Genomic DNA, 18,921 nt, shown 5'->3' on the forward strand with positions numbered 1-18,921 from the left:
GGTCACTTGACTGATTCTTTGTACGTATTAAATCTACATGCAAGCTGTGTTAAAATAGAAGACTTGTGAAATTTTGAACTGCATTTTTGTAGGATAAGACCATCTTTATTTGTATCGTAACTATAAATTCTAAAATTATAGACATTTTTTATAAATTAAGAGCGTGTGCCGTATGATATTTCTTTTTTCCGTTGCAACGCATGAGCCCTTTTGCTAGTGTTACTGATATAAGTCTAGGTCTTGGAACACACTGCCCACCTCTCGTGCTTGTGTGATTCAAGTAATCTGTTCCTTCACATAACAGATAGGTGATTAACCTGCACACAACTTGTCTCACACCCACACACGCAAGGAGGGCAAGCTTAGGCATATGAGGGATCATTTAAAAGATCCAGTTGTAGATAAGAGAGGAAGCCAACGAAAACTGCTGCGTGGGAACGCAGGGGACTCACCTCATGCAAGAAGTCTTACGCAGAGTTTTGCCTGCCGCTAATGCGGTGGCCTCAGACTAGTCATAGTGGGGAGTAACTAAGTAGTAACATCAACGCCACGTGGGCAAAAAATCTGACGTGGCAAGTATTTAATGTGGAGAGAGATGGTAGTGGTAACATAGCTAGTTACCATCACATCACATATTTCAATGCACTATGTGTCTACAACCTAATAAATGTTTGTTTGCATGACACCACATGTATGTTACTCCCCACTATGAAGGTAGTAACATAGACTAATAACAACATCATGTTACTACTCTTAGTTACTCCCCACTATGAGCAGCCTCATAGTGGTCACACGCAGTGCAGCGCAGCAAGCGGGTACCATTGTCAATTACTCCTTCCGTTACAAAATAAATGTCACAGATTTAATATAAAATTAATATAAATTTTGTATCAATAAATCAATAACACTTATTTTAAAACAGAGAAAATACTGTTTACGAGGATGTATTTGAGCTCGAGTGAGCAACTGGTAATATCTATACAATTCTTGTGTTGCGGCATCCATTAAGTTCTGGTATTCAAGCAACATGTATATGTGTTAATAATACATACTCTCTTTGTCTCAAAATAACTGGCTCAACTTTATACTAGCTTTAATATAAATTTATATTAAACTTAAGACATTTATTTTAAAACGGAGGGAATGTAATACAAAATTCGAAAAGAACACTCTCCCAGATAGGGATAAAAAAGGAGCGGAAATGGACGAAACTGAGTGCTACCACATTTGTTTTCATATTGTTTTGCAGAGTTGGAAACGAATACAGAAACCCCAGAAATGAATACAGAAACAGATACTAGCAGAAACAGACACAGAGCGAATACAAAGCGGATACGGAAACAAAAGCGGGTGTTGACCAAAACTTTTAAACACCTTGAATCATTGAGTAATACACACAACAACAAAAAGTAATGAATTGCTAACATGGCTACAAAATAATTTGATTATATTAACAACATATCCTAGTATTGCATTAGTACATGACATTGTGTATAGGGTCTAGTTGAGCACGTATATGGTACTATAAGTTGGGCCTCAAATGATTCATTATGTTCATTGTGTCATTATGTGTTATCTGGTGGTTGAGCTAGAAAGAAGCCATAGGCCTAGAGTAAAAATAGGAAATTCCATATTCATGGAACGGAAAGTTCCATTTCCACGTACGTTCCACCGGAAAACACTCTTCCGTTTTTGTTTCCGTTTTTACATTAAAATTTTCATTTCCATTTTCGTTTTGCAAATTTCCATTTCCGCTTCCATATTTTCTCTTCGTTTTCATTTTTCGTCCGGAAAAGCAAAAAAGTTTTCACTTCATTTTCATCCCTACTCACAGATGACTCTTTTCTAAATAAAGTGAACTTGAAAGCTGGAGCTCAAGTAACGCCCGAGCAGGAACTTGTTCCTTCACGGAGCAGAAAAATGATTAATGACCAGTCAGTCCAACCATTTTTATAGCCCTGCCTTACCAACCCTTGACAGTGTCGTGCCTGGCTCTGCCTGATGGTAAAATGACACTCGATAAAGACATCACCCCGGGTATTATGTATGTGCCCATGAATTTTCGTGTGAACCAAAATACTTACGTAAGTACATGTGAACCAAAGAGAGCTCGACTTCAACGTTACACCAGAGCCTGCCTGTGCAGACAACAAGCGACATCACGTCAGTGTCGGTTCTCCTCACCTACTATATTCACGCGCCCGGCTACATTACGTATCTCTCACCACCACAAACGTGCCATCGGAGAGAGAGGAAGAAGAAGAAGAAGAGAGAGAGAGAGACAGAGTAATGGATGACGAGGCGATGAGAGGCAGAGGAGAGGAGGAAGTGGCGGAGGGGAGGGAGAGGAAGGACGCGGGCGCGACGACGAAGAAGGTGCCCTTCTTCGGCATGTTCAGGTACGCCAGCCGAGCCGACTTTGCGCTGATGGGCGTGGGCACGGTGGCGGCCATGGTGAACGGCGTGTCGGAGCCGCTCATGACGGTGGTCTTCGCGGCTGTCATCGAGTCCTTCGGCGGCAGCGACAACAGCGCCGTCCTCCACCGGGTCAGCAAGGTGCGTACGACGAGTGCGTTAGATCTTCTGCACGCCACCGGTTCCAGCGAGCTGTGCCATACAATACCTCGATCGGGGTCAGCAGGCTTGGGGTGCGTGCGTTTTGCCGGCGAGAGGCTTCAGGTGGTAGGTATCCTTCAAGGAAAAGAGAAGCTCCGTCGGGTTGGCGGGTTGGCAAACCATTGGCAGCTGCACGAGCTGCAGAGCGCAGATACGCACGCCGCCGCGCGCATGGTGGCCGGTGGTCGGCAGTGGCGATGGCCGCGCCGCACTCTGGCGTTGGATATACGGCGTGGGGTGACCGGCTAGGCCGGCGGGCGAGGTGTGGCAGACGATACGCGCACGCACGTAACGTAAAGTAGGGACCGGCGGACGATGGGTCTGCATGCGCTGAGACGTCACTCCACCACTTCGGCTCCTCCACCAAGCATGTACTTCAGAGACTTTCTAATATGCGGGCGATGGAGTGAGCAACTGAGCATCTGCTAGACGTTTAGACTTTCTTATACTTATTTACATACTCGAAAAAGACGAAAATGAAGGAGCATCTAGGCCGCACGCTAGCTAGCTACGCTACAGTATCAATCAAGTGGTGATAAGTTGATAAAAGTAACTCCAACCGGTCGATCCAAACCGGATGCACGCTATGTTCGCATTTTGACCGTTTGAATCGGCCCGACGAACATCCGTATCCATTTTTGTAATTGGGACGGTCGCTTTCAACGCCGCCAGCAACCCATTTTTAGGCGGCACGGAAAAAAACATAAACAAACATTTTAAAATAGAGAAATCATTAATTAAACATTTAATGCCAGCCTGGAAGGCCGACGATAGTGCATATTACATTAAACATAAATTTAAGTAAACTAAAAACGAGGAGGTGAGTTGCACTAGACGTCCTCTTCGTCGTCGAGGCCGGTGAGGTCGACGAGCGTCAGCATCGGGTCAACCCAGGGAAAGCCCGTGTCCCAAGCGGCGGCGATGTCGTCCGTCAATGATTGCACCGCCGCTTGTTGGGCAGCACGCTGCTCCTCCTCCTCAGCTTCGGCCTTGCGCTCCATGAGCTCGATCCGGGACGCGGTGCTCCCAATGCCACCTCGTCTGGTGCACTGGTACGCTGACCCGCTGACGAGGCAGACAGGAAGACGCCGGCGACGGGTTTGCGCGAACAGGGACGGCGGTGGACTTGCTCTTGTCTTTAGTGGAGAAGAACCCCATGATGATGGTGGCTAAGGTTTGCCGCCGGTGAGGGAACAGGATGGCTAGATGGGAATGGGGCGACTTCTGAAAAGGGATGAGGCTGGCCCCCGACACGCTCGAATTAAAAAAGGACCCCAGTAGATCGCTAACGCATGGGCCCGTGATGGGCGGTCGTCATTAATAAAGATGACGCTGGCTTTGACCGGACGCTACATGTGGACGGACACGAACATGAGAAGACACATGTCGCGTCCGCTTCACATCCGCTTGAACGTATTTCAGGCACAATTTTAAACCGTAGATGGATCCGTGCGAACACGTTTTGAATTTGGGTCAACGCACTGGGCCTTCACTTTTGTTCGCGACGATACAAACAGATCGCTTCGTTGGAATTGCTCTAATGGTATCGACGATCATGATGGAGGCCTCGAATAATCCTAAATCAACGGATTTATGTTAAAAACAGTGAGGCGCTGATTTGACACTTGGGCAACCATTTGGAGTGTATATGTGGACCCTGGTGCTCAACGGGGAATATAATATACACCCTCCTATTATTAAATGAACACAACACAAACAGCAAAAAGAAAAAAGAAATGCCGTGTTAACCTGAAAACGTTAACAATGAATGACAGTTTGCTCTCAAAACCTCGCTTCTACATTAACCAAAGAACGCCCAATTAGTTCAAATACTAATTTGTTTTTGCCATTTGCTTTGTCCAGGTTGTTATGTACTACATCTATTTGGGAATTGGGACGGCAATAGCTTCATTTCTCCGTAAGTACAGTACGCTTTTACTCTTGGACCAAATGTTTCTAGTACAATGGATAGCTGAAACTCAACCCTATCCAGTTGTGAACTGAAGAAAGGTCATGACATAGACAGTCGAGCACCCAAAAAAAATCAACAAATAAACATATTGACATCCACTACTGTAGTTCAAAAATGGAGGGTATACATTGGTTACAAATGATGAATACTCCTCGGTTCACAAATATAACATGTTTTGGATATTTCAATATGGGCTACATATGTATGGACAGAACGAGTGAGCAAACACACTAAAACATGTCTATATATCTCTGATTCAGAAAAATGCTAGCTACAACATCTTATATTTGTGAACGGAGGTAGTACTTGCTAGTACTAATCTATTTTTACGTTAGTGCCTGCACTTCGCAAACTTTGTTTTTTCCTAGTTCGACACAGGTTCATATCCATACCCCCAATAATCTGCAACAGGAACCAGGCAGATCTGGAACTTCATGAAGCAATACTGATTCTCAACAATTAAGAAACGAATAGTGCATTACCACAGTAAAAATGTAAAACTTACTACCACAAGTTCATAAGTTAAAACTTAAATGGAGTACCGAGCAGTACGAAGGAGTTGGCAACATGCATTCACACATAGCAGAATTTCAAATGAGCGGCCGAATGCCATTAACTTTAATCTGTTACCTGTGCCAGAGGTGTCATGCTGGACAGTGGCTGGGGAAAGGCAGTCAGCACGCATCCGATCTCTCTACCTTGAAGCTGTTCTAAAGCAGGATGTTTCATTCTTTGATGTGGAGATGACAACTGGGGAAGCAATTTCCAGAATGTCTGCGGATACTGTACTGGTACAAGATGCCCTTGGAGAGAAGGTAAGAATAAAGAAAAATATAAATAAATAAACTATTTTCTGTAAATGCATCATTCGATTTTGAAGTTAATAGGGCTTCTTCATGTTTCAGGTAGGCAAGTATGCACAGCTTTTGACAACCTTTGTTGGAGGTTTTGTCATCGGATTCATAAGAGGCTGGATGTTAGCTCTTGTTATGCTGGCATGCATACCTCCAAGTATTCTCTCTTTTGCAACTGTCTCTCGACTACGTGCTCAAATATCTGCCAGGAGGCAAGCATCATACGACGACGCGGGCAATGTTGTCGAGCAGAGCATCGGAGCTATAAGAACGGTTGGTTCTAAGGGTTTTAATTCATAAATATTTATTTGATGGTTACTTGTGGATGGATAATATTGGTAACGTTTCAAGGCAGGTTGTCTCCTTCAATGGCGAGAAGAAAGCAATTGCACTGTATAATGCTCTCATAAAAAAATCATACAAGGCTACTGTCTTGGAAGGGCTTGTCACCGGTCTTGGAATAGGCTGTATCTTTTGTGTTGTCTTCTGCAATTACTCTCTAGCCTTTTGGTATGGCGCAAAGTTAATCATCAGCAAAGGATATACTGGAGGGCAGGTCATCAATGTTGTATTTGCCATTCTTACTGGATCAGTGTGAGCTTTCCAATTTTTTACTGTAGTATCATAAATAATACTCCCTCCATTCCTAAATATAAGTCTTTTTTAGAGATTTTACTAAGAGACTACATACGGAGCAAAATGGATGAATTTATACTCTAAAGTATGTCTATATACATACGTATGTAGTACTTTAGTGAAACCTTTAAAAAGACTTATACTCCCTCCGTTCCTAAATATAAGTCTTTTTAGAGGTTTCACTAATGGACTACATGCGGATGTATATAGACATACTTTAAAGTATAGATTCATTCATTTTGTTCCGTATATAGACACCTAGTGAAATATCTTAAAAGACTTATATTTAGGTACGGAGGGAGTATTTAAGAACGGAGGGAGTAATACTGTATAAGATGTTAGTAAACTAGCGCTTAAGCGTTTTACACACAAAAGTAAAAAAATCTTTCTTAACCTAAAAATAAGAATATCCCTTCCATCTATCAAAGCGTTTTACACACAAAAGTAACCATATTACTGCAATCATTATAGTTAATTGGTTATTATTATTACTTCTGGTAGAGAGCTTATACAACTTGTCAAGCTCAAACAGACGGGCGCAATACTTTTGTCAATCAAATTAAATGTACTGCTAGAATCATGCTTCAGAATTGAATCAAATAATGTGGATAATCAAAAAATGCATTGTTGACCATTGGAATTAACAGTAAATTTTGTCACTAAGGTATTTATTATTTGCAACAGGGCTATAGGTAATGCATCACCCTCAATTTCCGCTATTGCAGAAGGCCAATCTGCAGCACACAGATTGTTTGAAATAATTAACAGAAAACCAAAGATTGACATTAGTGACACTTCTGGGATAGTATTAGATGATATCAAGGGCGACGTTGAACTCAACAATGTGTTCTTTAGATACCCAGCAAGGCCTGAGCAGTTGATACTTAATGGGCTATCTCTGCAAGTGCCTAGCGGTACAACCATGGCTATAGTTGGAGAGAGTGGAAGTGGCAAATCAACATTAATTAGTCTAGTAGAGAGATTCTATGACCCAGAGGCCGGTGAAGTGCTGATAGATGGAATCAACATCAAGAGTTTGAAACTCCAGTGGATAAGAGGGAAGATGAGTCTTGTTAGCCAGGAACCATTACTTTTTATGACCTCCATCAAAGATAACATAACCTATGGTAAAGAGGATGCTACGCTTGAGGAGATCAAGAGAGCAGCTGGGCTGGCAAATGCAGCAAACTTCATCGAAAAGCTGCCTAACGTACTTAAGAAAAACTACTCCTTATTTATACAAGTATCTTACTCAAGTACCCTGTAATTGATGCTTATCTTACTTCCACATACTACAGGCATATGAGACAATGGTTGGTCAGAGTGGTGCTCAGCTTTCTGGAGGGCAGAAGCAAAGGATTGCCATTGCAAGAGCGATCCTTAGAAGTCCAAAAGTCCTTCTGTTGGATGAAGCTACTAGTGCTTTGGATGTAGAGTCTGAGCGAGTAGTTCAAGAAGCACTAAATAGGATCATGGTAGGGATAACTACACTCATTGTTGCTCACCGTCTGAGTACAGTCAGGAATGCAGATTGCATAGCAGTGGTTCATCGAGGAAAGGTAGTTGAACAAGGTAAGACATACTTCATGTATATCTTCTTTGAACCAATTAACCATAGTAAACTGGAGGTTATTATTTTATTTATTTTTCGCAAATACGCAAAGCATGCGTATGTTTTCATTGATAGAAGGAATAAGAAAGATTACCGATAAGGGTACATCGTATGACATGAACGCAAAGAGGCGTGAACATGGCACCCAGAGCAACGGACAAGGGATGCTCGACCCAAACAGACACCGCTAGACCCACTAAGCCCCGGAGAAGAGAGGTTGACCGACGACAAATATCACCAAAACCAACACCAGGGACACAACGAGCGAGCAAGATGACACCTCCAAGAAGGAAGACGCCGCCGCCGTCCATTCCGGAGAACCGGACCTAGGGTTTCCCCTAAGCTCGAAGACGGGCACAGACGAAGGTCGTGGAAGGGCCTCCAAGAAGGAAAACGACGTCCACGAGCATCACCGCCGCCAACACCGGCAAGCCGAGGAGAGATTTCTCCTTGGCCTGATTGACGGAGCCGCCAAATCTTGAGGGGGTTGGCCGCCGGAAGGTGGCAACCTGGCGCCACCGGACACACGGCAAAGGATCTGGCACCAGGCAAGGCGCGGAGGTACAGGGTCGACGGTGCGGTGAGGCAGAGAGGACTGGCGCAGGGGAAGCGATGGCGACCAACGATGCAGGCAAGCAAGGACTGGAAAGAGCAGAGATCCGAGCTGTCGGGACACCGACGAGCCAAATGGCTGGAAGGGGAACAGCTACCTGATCGTCGGGGCTGGTGCTGCATCGGCAATAGACACCGGCGAGCCACGGACACTGGAGAACGCAGGTCCAGAGGCCACCGGTGCCGGGGCAAGGCCAACAAAGACCCATTGCGAGGCGCCACATGAACACCACAACACCAGGTCGCCGCGCCGCGAAAGGCAGCTGCCGCCTGGGAATCGACCACCGTTGCCTCAATAACTGCCACACAGAAGCCGAGGTGGTCGCCGCAGGAGAGAAGGGCCTCCTGCAGGAGGCAAACCTGCAACCGGCCACAACACCCGCGTCCACATCCCAGCCAGCCGCAACACTGACAGCAAGCCGGGCTACGCCCACAAGGAGGGAGGGGCTGCAGAGGAGACCTTCCAACGCAATGACCAAGCCGCAACGCCGGCCTAACCAGCCAAGGGTGGGGCACCGGATGGAGACACCGTGCGTAGGAGAACAATTCTCGGGGGGGAGGGGGTGCAACGCTCAACGGGAAGCCCCACCGCCACCATGGTCACGGAGAGGCCGCACGTCAGCCGGGCCGGTAGGGGGAGGTGGGCGCCGGGGGAGGGACATCGAGCCACCGGAATCAGATCTCAGGGAGGAGGGGTGTTGCAGTGCGCCCAGAACTGTCCCGCCGCCGCCATCCCAGGGACCGGCAGCGACGGCTAGGTTTGCCATGTGTCGTCCGTGGGGGCGGAGATTATCATAAACGGACTTAGAGATAGTGGAAACATTAGCACCTAGATCACATAAAAGATTTAACTTATTTAAACCAATGCCAATCTCAATTTCAATAGTGGGTTCAAAGATATCCTCTTGCTCAGCGGGTAGCTTACCATATAGCTTTTACCTTTCATCATCCAACTCACATACCTTAGTTGCAACATGATCCATTTTATACAGGTACCCATGACCAGTTGATCAAGGATCCTGATGGAGCTTACTGTCAGCTTATTCAGTTACAACAGGTCCATACCGAAGGAACCCATGAGGTGCCATATGCGTCAGGTTCAAGACTTAAAAGTAGAAGTTTATCTTTGGAACAATCTATGAGAGATTCTCCCAGGAATAGAAGACAACAATCTATAAAATCCCTTGGACTGCCTGACTCTGATAATTTGCATGGGCATGCTAATACGAGCACACAAGATCACAAGGAATTTGATGATAGTAAGGTTCCTAAGAAAGCACCAATTGGACGCCTTTTTAATCTTAATAAGCCAGAAGCACCAATTCTCCTATTGGCTGTTATAGCTGCTTTTGTGCATGGACTTCTTTTCCCGTCGTTTAGTATTATGATGTCTGGTGGTATAAGAACATTCTACTATCCAGCACAGAAACTTCGGAAAGATTCTGCATTTTGGGCATTGTTATGCCTTCTGTTGGGAATCATTTCTCTCATTGCAATCCAATTAGAATTCTTCTTATTTGGAATGGCTGGTGGGAAACTTGTAGAACGTGTCCGTGCTTTGTCTTTCCAGAGCATCATGCATCAAGAAGTTGCTTGGTTCGATGATCCTTCTAATTCCAGGTTTGTTACTTATTTTTCACTCTGCAACTCTGTCTTTATCTGTGACAGTGTGGACATCATGTTTTCCTTCTAACTTCTACAGTGGTGCACTTGGTGCAAGGCTGTTTAATGATGCTTTGAACATCCGACGCCTTGTAGGAGATAACTTGGCCATACTAGTGCAGTGCACAATAACACTTATTTCTGGCTTCGCCATAGCGTTTGCTTCTGACTGGAAGCTTACGCTGATCGTCATATGTGTCATTCCTTTTCTGGGTTTACAGAATTATATTCAAGTTAAGTTCTTGAAAGGTTTCAGTGAAGATGCTAAGGTGAAATCAGAGTAAACCCTTTCTTGAACTATTGTTTTTAACTAAAGAAGAAACAAATAATTCCTGATACTTTTCACATTACGAAGATGAAGATGTGCACTTTTCCACAGATCATTCAATTTCCTTTTACTAGTCACGTATTTGAAGTTTATCATCAACATAATGTGGTTCTTCCGAAGTGAGTTATAAATAATTTCTCCTACAACAAATGGTTGCTACAGGTGATGTATGAAGATGCAAGTCAAGTTGTAGCGGAAGCAATTGGCAGTATTCGAACTGTAGCATCTTTCTGTGCAGAGAAGAGAGTAATTACAATGTACAGCAAAAAATGCCAAGCTACAATGAAACAGGGAATTAGAAGTGGAATGGTTGGAGGCCTTGGGTTCAGTTTCTCAAACTTAATGTTGTATCTCACATATGCTCTTTGTTTCTATGTTGGTGCACAGCTTGTACATGACGGCAAATCTACCTTTAAAGATGTTTTCAGAGTAAGACATACACATTTGACATGTGAGGTTGTTTTATTCAGCGACTAATCAAATCGGCCTGGTTCTTTGCAGGTTTATTTTGCTTTGGTTTTCACAGCTTTTGGAATTTCCCAAACAAGTGCAATGGCATCAGATTCAACAAAAGCTCAAGAATCTACAACATCCATACTAGCTGTCATAGACAGGAGGTCCAAAATTGATCCAACTAGTGATGAAGGCATAAAGCTAGAGAAAATTGATGGCAACATAGATTTCAACCATGTGAGCTTCAAGTACCCGTCCCGCCCAGATGTCCAAGTATTCAATGACTTTACTTTGGGTATTCCCTCGGGAAAGGTACAGTTAACTTGATACTTACAATTTTTTTACTGTGCTAACCAAACCTAGTTTACTGCCTGGTATGGAGATTAGACCACACCACGCTCCACCACATAAACAACGACTGAGATGATTTAGTATAAGTGGATAAATGTGGTGGCTTCTTTTGCCTTGCTTTAATATAATACTCCCTCAGTGTCAAAAAACATCTTACATTATGGGACGGAGCCACGGAGGGAGTATAATTTATGTGCTAAATGTTTCACAAGAGGGTTGTAGCAACCTTGACCTGCTTTGTTTCAACATGACTGACAGGAGGAACATGAAGTGCTAAAGAATGTAGATATAGTTTTTTGCCTGCCCCAAGTGTTAGAATGCCCAACCAATTGCAAAAGTTCCACGAGAATATTGTATATGTGAAACTAATTTCTATGTAATGGAATTTCGTCGAGTTTATTATTTTCTCCACAGTTGTACTGACAGGTTTGAAATTGTTTGTCATATGCAGACTACTGCACTTGTTGGAGAGAGTGGCAGTGGCAAGTCCACAGTAATTGCTTTGCTAGAGCGATTCTATGATCCAGACTCTGGCACAATCTCACTAGATGGAATAGAAATCAAAAACTTAACACTGAGTTGGTTAAGAGACCAGATGGGGCTGGTAAGCCAAGAACCAGTACTTTTCAATGACACGATTCGTGCCAACATAGCATATGGAAAGCGCGGAGAAGCAACCGAAGAAGAGATTATCACTGTCGCAAAGGCAGCCAACGCTCATGAGTTCATATCGAGCTTGCCTCAGGGATACAACACTAATGTTGGTGAGAGAGGAACACAACTCTCTGGTGGGCAAAAACAACGGGTAGCTATTGCCAGGGCGATCTTGAAGGACCCAAGAGTACTTCTGCTAGACGAGGCAACAAGTGCCCTCGACGCTGAATCGGAGCGTATTGTTCAAGATGCATTGGACAAGGTAATGGTAAGCAGGACCACCATTGTCGTGGCACACCGTCTGTCCACGATCAAGGGGGCAGATACAATCGCAGTCATCAAAGATGGTTCGGTTGCCGAGAAGGGGAAGCATGAATCGCTCATGGGCATCAAGGGTGGAGTCTATGCATCGCTGGTCGAGCTACACTCAAAGGCGTCAGCGTCATAAACTCATAAGTGGGTGGGCAGAATTTATATTGTTCAGATCTTTCTTTTTTACAACTATAGTAGAAGACGAAAACTGAATTGTGTATTTTGTATTAGAAGCCGTCTGATGTGAACTGTACGAAAATTATAAGGCCAATGACCTACTCCAAAATTAAGCATCTGTTTTGTCTAGAAATGAATGTATCTAAATACCAAAACATGACTATATACATTCATATCAAGACAAATCTAAGACAAGAATTTTGGGACGGAGGGAGTATAATTCTTGTTCTGGCTTGGCCTAAGACATCAGAGGTAAGATTGCCTCAGCATAGCATCTGTTTTAGTTGTTTCTAGCTACTGCCGAATGCCGATGTATGCATTAATAGAACAAAAAACACATCACTCTAGTGCATCAAATATGTATGAACAGGGATAGCCTAGGAAATGGTGAACATCAACTACTTAGTATCTAAATTCCACTAGCCCAAATTGACGATGCGGGGTATGTGAAGAGTAGAAGGGCGTAACCTTCGATACTGCGAGGTCACCCACGTGTGTTCCTGGAACATCCAACGGCAAGCTAGCCGTGGCACACCGACTCTGCCGGCGAACCTGACATTGCTGCCCTAAGAGAGTCGTCTCCGGCCTCCGCCGTCGCCGCCGGAACAGCGAGGACGTTATTTTTTGCCAATGTAATCCACCGTTCGTTGTCTGAGCCGTCTGAAAAGCTGAGAGGGTGCTTGGATATGTTTTAGTCCTATGACTAAAAGTAGTGAGACTAAAACTTGCTAGCCTCATCCATGCTTGCATCCAAATACTAAAGAGACTAAAATCAAGTTAATGGACATTTATTATCCTGCAAACCCTCCAATCCAAAACTCGTCTAAGGAGTTAAATCAGGAGAGAGATGACTAATGCACATTTTAGTAAGGGTACCCCTGACTAAAAGATTTTAACCTCAAGACTAGTTTTAGCCTCTCTTTAGTCAGGGGTGCTTGGAATTTAGCCTCTTAAAGAGACTAGTTTTAGTTAGACTAGTTTTAGTCCCTTGGATCCAAGCACCCTCTGAATCAAGGGCCTCGATTGCTTGTGCTCACTCGCGTCCCTCGAGTCGGTCGCGCCAGATGGGCCTGGCCCAACGAGCGCGAGCAGAGTTGGCAGAGAGAGAGCAAAGTCTGTTTTTTTTCTTTTTCGTTTTTTCTCATTTCATATTTTTATTTTCGGTCAGTTTAATTTTAATTTGAAAAATATCAGGAATAAAAAAATGTTGTAGATTAATAAGTTTCTAGAAAAACTGAAAAAATTCACAAATTTAAAATTTACTGCAATTCAAAAACTTCTTGAATTCAAAAACATACCATGAATTTGAAAAAAAAATCATCAATTCAAAAAATATGCATCGATGTTAAAATGTTATTGAATTCAAAAAAATCGCGTATTACTAACAAGAAATGAAACCACATTTTTTTATGAATTTTTCTAAATGTCATTTTTAAAATAATGATTTTTAACTTAATTCTTCTAATTTTTTTTGGAAAAACGAGCAATGCATGAAATTTTGATTATTTTATTGAATTTTATAAAAAGAGAAATAAAGAAAATAAAATGAAGAACAAAACAACCGGGAAAAATCAATTGTTTCCTTTGGGCGGCGATGTTAGGGTGCCTGAGAGATTGATTTAAAGATTCAACAGTGTTCACTGGAGCTTTAGAGCATTGGTCCTTAGGGGCTCGTGTGGTTGTTCGGTGATACAAGGACCTTTATGTAATTTAATTATGTTAAAGATAATAAATTAGCAAACATGTTTGTACGTTGCAACGGAAGAAAAACAATTGCAATGTGAATAATGAATACATCTATAACTGTATAACGACAAAGCATGCACCCGGCAGGTGTCAAGCCCATGCAGTTTGGTAGTACAATTGAGTTGCTTGTTTTGGATTTTTGCATAGTAAATATTCATGATCCTAATTAAGCATGTAGTATAATACATAAAGATACGAGATAACATGTGAAACGTACTGTTATTCTTCAAAAGTGTGTTCCATTGCATTTGATATTTGTGAAACAAAAAACCACTAAAATTTATGTGCACTATACAGGTTATTCTTAGCATCATTTATGAAGATCATTGCAGAGATCACTTTCGCTGAACTTGGAACTAACTTCTTTGTATGAATCCAAAGGCATCTTCTCAAGGGCTTGAATTAACAATAAGGAAAAACTTAAGGTTACTAAACTTGGGTGGTCCATAAAATATGCACAACAGAAAACAATTTCATATCCTATCTAGTGAATTAAGAATAATCTCAATTTTAAAATTTTAAAAACATAAGTACGTTTCAATAACAGACAAAACCAATGGTTAATATCAATACTCCCTCCGCCCCAAAATAAATGTCTTAATTTTATACTAACTTATAAAGTCATACTAAGATTGAGACATTTATTTTGGGATAGAAAGAGTATTAAGATAGGATAATTAAAAAAATCACAAACCATACCCCGGTAAAAAAAAACATGCTTATATACTTCCTCCATCTCAAAATGAGGATCACAACTTTATACTAATTCTAGTCTAAAGTTGTACTAAATTTACGACACTTATTTTGAAACCAGGCCCGGTCCTGGGGCAGGGCGAGTGGGGCGGCCGCCCCGGGCCCCAAAATGAAGGGGGCCCTCCCGGGCATGTACTCTAAAGGCCTATGTTATTCTGCATACGTAGAAAAATTGGAATGACAGATGATGGGCCTGGACCATGTTGGCTTGTATAGAACTGGCTGCCGGGAGCGGATGCTCCACGAGGTCCAGGACATGTTATAGAGCTCACGTTCTTCTGGTGCACGGCTCCGGATTTCCGAAGCTGGTCGGTCGACCAGCCCTCGGATGTCCGGAGGGAGCCGGAAATCCGAGTTATAGGGCTCAAGTTCTTCTGGTGCAGGGCTCCGGATTTCCGAAGCCTGTCGATCGTCCGACCCTTGACCGGCCCTCGGACGTCCGGAGGGAGCCGGAAGTCCGAGACATTAGACCTGTTTTGAGATAGGAGCAGAGTAGAGAATATGTGGTATTGAGCAGAATAGTGGATATCTAGTTTGAGCAAGTTCATCACAAAAACCTGTGATCCCCTCTTAATAGTGCGGGATCCCTAAAGACTCAAGAATTGTATAAGGGATACCGATGATCCATACTTGAGTGTGTACTTTTATTCGCTGATCATCACTCCGCACCGCTAACATCAAAGTAACTGATACCTTGAGTTAGCCCTTTCACTTGAGCTTGATGTTGTTGTTCCTTCTTGGCTCAATGTTGAAAGCAAGACATGATGAAGTCTTCAAGTAGCTCTCCCATACACAATGTGGAAAGCCTAGGTTATATATTTATCTTCATTTGTCCATCATGTGAACATCCACAAGGATCAAGCATGTAGTGCTCAGGAATGCTTATCTTGATCTTGTCCTTGTTAGCACATGAGCTGGTCCTTATCAACACATGATCATTCACAATAGCTTAAAAAGGGTTAGTGATTAATTATCTATATGTGTGTTGTCAGCAACACCAAAACACGATTAAGGGCATGATTGCACTTTCAATCTCCCCCTTTTTGGTAGTTGATGACAACATACATATAGCTCTCAACAATAGTAATAGACATGTGTGGCTTAGGAGAGTTTTGTTACGATGCTTATGAAGCTCCCCCTTATTATATGCATAGTAAAATAGGTAAGTGCGAGAGCTCCCCCTTAATGTGTGCATTGAAGATAATAGCATGATATAACACCATAATAGTTCAACAATACATAGCATATCATATGAATCAATAGGATAGCATAAAACTCATCATCATATGACACAACGATAATATCGTGATATCTCATCACCACATGATAGTTCAGCAATACATCATCCATAGGTGATGGCATAGCACACCATCCATAAGTATCGTTACATGATGATACATCATTAAGTTCGACATAATACATCATACCATACATTGTGAGAGGAACTAAAATCGAAAACTAAGAAACTAAGATAAGATAATGTTCTCCCCCTTTGGCATCAAGGACCAAAAAGGAGGGAAAACCGGCAATGCTATCACATACTCAAGGATCACCCTCATCAATATCATCATTAATCAGGCATCATCCTCAACATCATCATCCTCATCATCAGGCAAACCACTGCCACCAGCCTCGTCAAGAAAATAAGCCCACTCAGGACCAGATGGGAAGCCAAAGTCAGAAGGAGGAGCAGCAGGAAGGGCCTCATCATCACTCACATCAAGAGCGCCCGAGTCTCTCATACGAGCCTTGAGGGCATTCTTGGAGGAGACTAGGCGAGAAACCACATCATGGGTTTGACCACACTGGAAAGAGATGGCCTTCATCATAGCATAATGTGCCTTGCCAATGAATTTGGCAAAGCGACCGAGAGGAGTGGAGCTAGATGAGGGGGTTGCTGACCGAGCAGCAGTGCCGCGAGTGGATGTGGTGGATGGGGTTTTCTTGGGAGCATAGTTATCCGCCATGTGAGCAGGAATGACCCACATGCGATGTGTGTGAGTGACAGCAACAGAGAAATCAGCAACATGATTAATTAGAGCCTGGATGAAGGGGGCATGAGGAAAAGCCCACTTGTATTGAAAACTAGCAAGCCGAATCTCATGCCAGAGAAAGTGAGGCACATTAATTCTGCTTTTGGGGTGCTCGTACAAGTGTGACATGATGTCAATGCAGTAGCCACTGCAAGAGCCCTTATCACCCATCTTGGGATAGATGGTACAAATAAGACACTGAAAGATGATAAAGTAAGGTGAACGCCAGATGGATACCTGGTTAAGATCCTTCATGTGTTCATCTGCATCAAGCTCATGGAGTGGTTTGAGGAGATACCCACACGCCTCAATGGACTTAGGTGCATGGTTAGGGTCATTCCTATGTATTTTGAAGCCGGAGTTGGGGAAACCAAGTGCGGCAACAAACGTATCATAAGAAGCTGTGAAGCGAACGTCAGAGGTGATCCAGCTAACAGTGTGGTTTGGAGCAAAGAAGCATGTGGCATAGAACTGGTGAATGGCAGCAGCGTTAAAATCGCGATGAAAAGCAAACGGGGCAGCAAGCCCCGATGCCTCAATAAGCTCAATGGCACCCGGGTATTTCGCCGGGTGCATGCGAATATGCTCAAGATCTATGAAGTGATGAACAGAGAGACCCTTAGGAACTATGACTGTAGTAAAAATGTCCGCCTGGACGTGTGTGCGGAAACGTGAGTCCGTAGAGTCACGTACGACAGAGAATTGATCAATGTCGTGGCGGAAAGTGAGGTATGAAGACTTGGCAAGTGTGGTGAAGTTCGTGACTTCACGACCTAAGGTAGCAGGGGGTTCAAGTGAGATGCGACGAGCTTCACCTGCGGGCTGAGTAGGAGGAGGTGGTGGCATATAGGACGCCCTGCGAGTCTCGGGCTTTGGCATAGACCTCCGATCGGCGGGCTGGTCAGCAAGGTCCTTGGTGGCAAGCTCATCCTTGAAGTCAAAGCCATCACCATCAGACGACGAGGGGAGCTGTGGAGACGGAGGACGCCGGACAGTCCGTTTGAAGGGACGACGTTGCCCTTCCGAGTCCGACCCCGTGCCAGTAGGGGCACGAGCAGATGAGCCAGCAACGTCCTTCTAGGCGGCGTGCTTAACCATGGGCATGGTGCACAACAACCTACACGGATGGAAACCCCAAATGAGGAATGAACATGGTCAAACCTTACGAATGAACACGTGGACTTGGGAGAGAGGGAACCAAACGCGAGGAGAACGGAGGAGATACCTGTAGACGGATCCTGCGGAGGAAGAAGAGGAAGAAGAGAAGGATCCGCGGAGGAGATCAGGCAGATCTCGGGAGTGGCGGCGCGGGCGAGCGCTCCTGGAACTGGCGGCGGCGGCTGCAGGGGAAAAAGGGGGCGCGTGAGGGCTAGGGCAAAGCCCAGCCCCGCGCCCAGCTATTTATAGGCCCTGATGCGTCGGACGTCCGACAGGCATCAGACGTCCAGAGAGGATTTTGCCGTCGGACGACCGACACTGGTCGGACGTCCGGAATGAGGTTAGCCACCGGACGTCCGAGACACGTCGGACGACCGAGAGAGAGGAGGAGGCAGAAGTTGATTCTGGAATTTTTGATGATGAGGTGATACTAAGTATTCTCGCATGTGTAGCAGCCAAAGGGACCTCTCAACTAACATATTTTGGACATGGTCTGATGAATTCTTTTAATACGATTACTACGATAAATGTGGGTCCAAAATACGTCAAACACATGAGTGCATAGAATCATGCACAAGTTATCCTCTTATAAGAGCAAGGCACATGACACAAGGGTCATGGCACAAATTTGTCTCATTCATATGACCATGAAGAGCTAAGAGAACACCAACACTAAGCATTTCATCAATGTGATTGACAAGGACATGCAGGAAATTACAAAGTGGAAAAAAAGTATTATGTTCATGCCATGATGCAACCTACACAGTGTTGACTCTAATATTGTACATGCATGAAGTAAATACTTGTTACCGGAAAAGCATTGGTATGACGTAGAAGTAGCCGAGTCCTGTCTTGACTCTAATTTCTTCGTGACTAGCACCATCTTTTTTCTGAGAATAAGTCAAGATAGCAATGCTTCTCCAAAGTACCTAAACCACCAATTAAGCACAAATATGGTCCCCAAACTTATTGGGTCCGAAGTAGTTAGTCCA

The 18,921-nt window shown here is 43.9% G+C and overlaps 1 protein-coding gene across 1 annotated transcript; it reads left to right on the forward strand.

Annotated features, from left to right (window-relative positions):
* Window positions 1-2,266: 2,266 nt before the first annotated feature.
* Window positions 2,267-12,372, forward strand: LOC123444192 (ABC transporter B family member 4-like). The gene is made up of 12 exons (XM_045120831.1): window positions 2,267-2,556; window positions 4,480-4,534; window positions 5,228-5,403; window positions 5,494-5,715; window positions 5,798-6,036; window positions 6,763-7,288; window positions 7,377-7,650; window positions 9,295-9,922; window positions 10,005-10,233; window positions 10,455-10,721; window positions 10,794-11,057; window positions 11,548-12,372. The coding sequence occupies exons 1-12, from the start codon at window positions 2,290-2,292 to the stop codon at window positions 12,196-12,198; spliced, it is 3,798 nt and encodes a 1,265-aa protein (XP_044976766.1). The 5' UTR covers window positions 2,267-2,289; the 3' UTR covers window positions 12,199-12,372.
* Window positions 12,373-18,921: the final 6,549 nt, after the last annotated feature.

This window comes from Hordeum vulgare, chromosome 3H (assembly GCF_904849725.1).
Source record: "Hordeum vulgare subsp. vulgare chromosome 3H, MorexV3_pseudomolecules_assembly, whole genome shotgun sequence".
Classification (NCBI taxonomy): domain Eukaryota; kingdom Viridiplantae; phylum Streptophyta; class Magnoliopsida; order Poales; family Poaceae; genus Hordeum; species Hordeum vulgare.